The 4,804-nt window shown below is 39.5% G+C and overlaps 1 protein-coding gene across 1 annotated transcript; it reads left to right on the top strand.

Annotated features, from left to right (window-relative positions):
- The first annotated feature begins 618 nt into the window (after positions 1-618).
- LOC115828019 (hydroxylysine kinase-like) lies at positions 619-4,247 on the top strand. Its single transcript, XM_030791916.1, has 5 exons — positions 619-673; positions 1,773-2,087; positions 2,365-2,507; positions 2,720-2,900; positions 3,577-4,247. Exons 2-5 carry the CDS (start codon positions 1,778-1,780, stop codon positions 4,017-4,019), a joined length of 1,077 nt encoding a protein of 358 aa, XP_030647776.1. The 5' UTR covers positions 619-673; positions 1,773-1,777; the 3' UTR covers positions 4,020-4,247.
- The last annotated feature ends 557 nt before the right edge of the window (positions 4,248-4,804 follow it).

Here is a 4,804-nt window from a genome sequence, read left to right as displayed (position 1 = left end):
AAATTTAAGACAGAAATGTGACATAAAGGTGGTCATTTGTTTATTTTACATATAAGCACAATATTATTTAATATTATTATGGCATAGGTTTGAGGGCTAATTCTTATAACGCATTCTGGAAAACTTGCTTTTTCTAAAAGGTCAGCAGAGGGAAGGGTGACAGATGCAATCAAATGAGTCACTCACTCTGTTTCAGAGTCTTTCAACAGTAATTCACTCTGTATGATGGGACCTCAGCACAGAGTAACACAATTTTGTAAAACTGTCTTTAATAAATATGCTCTCAGGTTATAGAAATCTGTCTCTACCTTTAGGGGTATACGGCAATACTTCGCCCCGTTGTAAGATGTATTGTCAATGTGTCTTGTCTAAAAGAAAGGCATAGTCTCGCGCTGATATGCAACAATTATATCTTGCGCGTGAACGCACCCTTCCACTGTCCACTGTAATACACGTGTTATATAGCCGCCCACTCATGACGTAAAATGTTTGCGTAAACGGTCAAAGGGCATACGGGCATACGATTGAACTGCTAACGCGGCAACGATTTTTGTATTGAGGAAGAGGCACTGTTAAGTATATTATATTATTTCCTTCCGCTCGCTCCTGTAGCATCGCTATCTCGCCATGAACATTTGTTGTCCACTTTCTTCAAATACTTCCAACCTTTTAGGTAACTTCTGTTATTCACACATTCATCGTCCGTTTCTGTTCGGTCTCTTCTTTTTCTTAACCTTTTTTCTTATTTCCTGGAACTCATGCACTAATTATTTTCTTCGCCGTTATTCAAGGCCCAGTGCCGCGTTAATGTACGTGCTCATTTTCTGCAGGACCTGTCAGTGATCAGCGTTTTGCAAACACAAAGAGGCTTTTCTGGTTAAATAAGAAAGACAGAAAAGTTAAGAAAGGAAAAAAGCCATATTATTGTTCTTGTAGGTCATAGCTCAAAACAAAAATGAGACTATTTTACGATTTTGACCAAAAACCAGTTGCAACAGATTGGCGAAACTGATTAACGTGCTTTAAAACATTTTATCATGGTTGCTATCTGAAGTTAACTCAAGTTAATTGCTGTCGCCCTGCTGTGTCGGACCCACTGGTTTACGTGCTGTAGATAGAGATATTGCGCCACATGTAAACTGGATTTCTTTCCCATGACCCTGTGAATATGAAGCTTACATAATTCAGTTTCAGTCCCTCTCTAACTGTGGTTTGTCCAGTATGCCGATTCAACTCTACAGTGTGTTTATGGTTATGGCTGGAGTTCGGTGAGGTGCGACCGCGTTGGCAGATGTAATGTGGCCATCTGAATCATTAAACTTCTACACCCCTTAAAGTGCTGAACTAAATTTAATGATTTACACAAATTTGTCGTTATAAACCTGCAGAAAATTGAGAGTTCCATGAAAATATTTAGACTGTCTGTTTTGAGGACTTGTGCTAGTAATTAATTTCAAAATGTTGATGGATTTAGTTGCAGACTGCAACAGTCTCCCTTTACTGGAGTCCACCAGCCATAAAATAAATGCAAGTCAAGATTTGCATTAGTGATAGAGGCACTGACACCAGTCTGATTGAACCTTGAGAAGCTGTTGACAGTGGCAGCATAATCCAGTTCACATTATGCTTTTGTTTAATGGATGAGTGGGGGCAAAAGTACCTATGAGCGTTAGGTCTGGTGGCGTTTATTCACCTTGTGAGCAAGATTTCGTTGTAAGATTTTTTCCTGCCCATAGTCCAATGCCTTATCTGTGAAACATTTCTTTTTGCAGCATAAATGTCAGTAAAGGAGGCCAAGCCAAATCTCAGCCATGCCCAAGTATCTGAGCTGGTGGAAAGGCTTTTTGGACTCCATGCCACTGTGTCAAACATTCGAGCCTTGCCCAGTTATGATGACCAGAACTTTTATGTGGCCCCTCAGGAAGGTGGGGAGTTTGTTCTTAAGGTTATGAACTCTACAGACAGTAAGAACTCCACTCTTCTGCAACTCCAGAGTTATGCCATGACCTTCCTGCATCAGAATGGACTTCCTGCTCAAACTGCTCTCCCTACAAAAGACGGTGAACTCATGAGTCTGGAGGAGATAGGTATGACTAATGTCACAGCGCCGCAGATCAGATGTATATGTCATAAACATGCACTGAACTACGTTTACTGAACAGAACTGATAAGTGTTCTTTGAGAATAAATGTTATTAGCGAAAATGTGGTAATTTATCTGGCTCAAATATGTTTTTGCTGTCTGAACAAATAAGCTAAAGAATTCAGACGAAAAACAGTAAGAAAACAGGAAATGCGGCCTGGCTTGGGCTGATAACACTACACATCATTCTTTTCTTTTCTTTTCTTTTTTGTCACCTATAAGATTGTGGCTTTGGAACTCAGAAGTACCTGGTGCGTTTACTGACCTATTTGCCAGGCACTGTTGTAGCCAAGGCTCCTGTCTCTCTGCAACTTTTGTATGAAGTGGGGAAACTGGCTGCTAGACTTGATAAAGTGCTAAATGAAGTAAGACCTCCTGTGCCATTAAGTTATGTGAAGTATCTCAGTAGTAGTTGCAATCCATTGTTGGAAATAAAAAGAAACACGGTTCCTCATGCTTTTATTGATATGCATTTATTTGATAAGCATCCTAAAGTAATTGTCTGTGACATTCTTAGTAGTAGTTTACTCAGAGCGTAAACATGTGTCCTAATGACATATTTTCTACCTCATTAAAGATGGATCATCCAAACCTCAACGCACTTCAGAGAGAGGGCTTTATTTGGAACCTGTCCAATGTTCCTCTGCTGGAGCAATACCTTCATGCACTGGATGGGAAACCTGTGCAGAAGATTGTGAAGAGTGTGATAGAGCAATACAAATCAGAAGTGGTGCCCAAGCTGAGCTCCTTTCGGAAGTGTAAGAATCAGCTTCACTCTGGATCATCACTATGCCAGTGTTTATAGTCCTTTAGAGTGTATTTACGCGGAATTTACTGACATCTTCATGGCTTTTCTCTGTTTATTCATGTTCCAGGTGGGATTATGTGTTAGCAAGTTTTTAAAATCACCCTCTGATTGCTGTTAATTGAGAGAATGTGAAGTGCACACATCCCCCTTGACCATGCTTCTGTTTCTGGTTGTCACGCAATTCAAATATTTAGAATATTTTCAGTTTCTTCAGGGAAGGTGATTTCAGATGAAGGGTACATTTAGAGGCAAGCTGCAGAAACTGTAAAGGTTGACAAGAGTTAACAAAACAGATCTGTAATGAATGGCCTGTCCTAAAGGGAAAGGACAATCATTTAGTTTAGTTTTTAGTTTAAGAGTTTATTTGTCATATGTGGGTTAACACAGGGTCAACGGTACAATGAAATGTGTGAGACAAGAGAAACAGGTCAACTCAGCAAGAGCACACTGGTCATAGGATTTATGGGATTAAGTAATATATGGTCAGACAGTCTTAATTCAGATGGATTTAAATAAATGTTTTGTGTTTCCATTAAAACCTGTACATTCTAATTTGTTGTCATTTCATCCCACTGTATGAAATTATTTTTTGGTTTTACACTAAAACAGTTATCCATTCTCTATAGGTATTAACCATGGAGATTTTAATGACCACAACGTCCTGGTGGAACCTGATGGACCTTCAAACTACAAAATTTCAGGGATACTGGACTTTGGAGACATGAGCCAGGGTTACTATATCTTTGAGTTGGCCATCACCATTATGTGTATGATGCCTGAGAGCCCCAGTCCCCTGGATGTTGGAGGTTCTGTACTGGCTGGCTGGGAGAGTGTGATTCCCCTAAATGAAACAGAGAGGGAAGCCCTGTACCTGCTGGTTCTGGGTCGGTTCTGCCAGTCCCTGATTCTGGATCATTATACTGTGCTTCAGCATCCAGAGAATGAGGAGTATCTGATGATGACAAGTAAGACTGAAATGAGGCTCCTACATCAGCTGTGGGAGTTGGGTAAACAGGAGGTGGAGAAGAGATGGTTCCAGACTGCTGCTCAGTACTCAGCCCAACAGTGATGCCAAACCTCAAACCTGTCAGTGGCTTTATGAATAATGAGCATTTCTAAAGCATTTCTTCCTTTGAGATGAATACATAAGAGTGAATCTCCTTTCTTTTGCCCAGAGAGGTGATGAAATGGAACAGATGAGCCTTGCAGTTGAACATACTGTCCTAATTTTATATGTGAATGAATACATACATGAGGAATAGGAACACGTGCTTGATAAATACTACCTTTAATGTATACTTCACATGTATAATTATGGATGTTTTATGCAGACATGTTTGAAGACAAATATTTAGATTTGACCTAAGATTTTCTTTGGATACTTGTTTTTACTGAGACATGAGATTAGCACTGGCACGGTCTATGTCTGAGTTGAGGTTACCAGTGAAAGCAGCATTTAGAAGGAAAAAGAAATCAGTGTATCTGACACACCCCTTGAGAGAAATGCTCCAGGTCCTTTTTACCTTCACTGAATACAATTGGTACCGTGTACATGAAGATTGGTCAGTCATTCTGTTGAGAAATTTTAAGCATGACTTTACCTCCACAGATACTTTTTCTCTCTAGAAATTATGAATCATGGTTTGTTAAAAACGGTTCTTAAAAATTGTATGTGCCTTTTCATAACCTCCTTAAAATCATGCGTTGAAAATGACCTCTTGATGAAAATGATCTCTACTGAAATGTCTCATGATGAGAGCAGGTCACAATTGCCTCCTTTGAAAGTCTGTTGTTTATTTTCTGTAGATATGTAAGAAATTAGTTACTTAAGCTGTCAGCATCCCATCATGTTTG

This window comes from Chanos chanos, chromosome 14, assembly GCF_902362185.1.
Source record: "Chanos chanos chromosome 14, fChaCha1.1, whole genome shotgun sequence".
Lineage (NCBI taxonomy): Eukaryota > Metazoa > Chordata > Actinopteri > Gonorynchiformes > Chanidae > Chanos > Chanos chanos.
This window is presented reverse-complemented; position numbering and strand designations above follow the sequence as displayed.

Coding starts and splice junctions, on each gene's coding strand:
- LOC115828019 (XM_030791916.1), top strand. CDS start 1,778: ATGTCAGTAAAGGAGGCCAAGCCAAATCTCAGCCATGCCCAAGTATCT. Junction 2,508..2,719: donor TTGATAAAGTGCTAAATGAA/GTAAGACCTCCT, acceptor ACCTCATTAAAG/ATGGATCATCCAAACCTCAA. Junction 2,901..3,576: donor GCTGAGCTCCTTTCGGAAGT/GTAAGAATCAGC, acceptor CATTCTCTATAG/GTATTAACCATGGAGATTTT.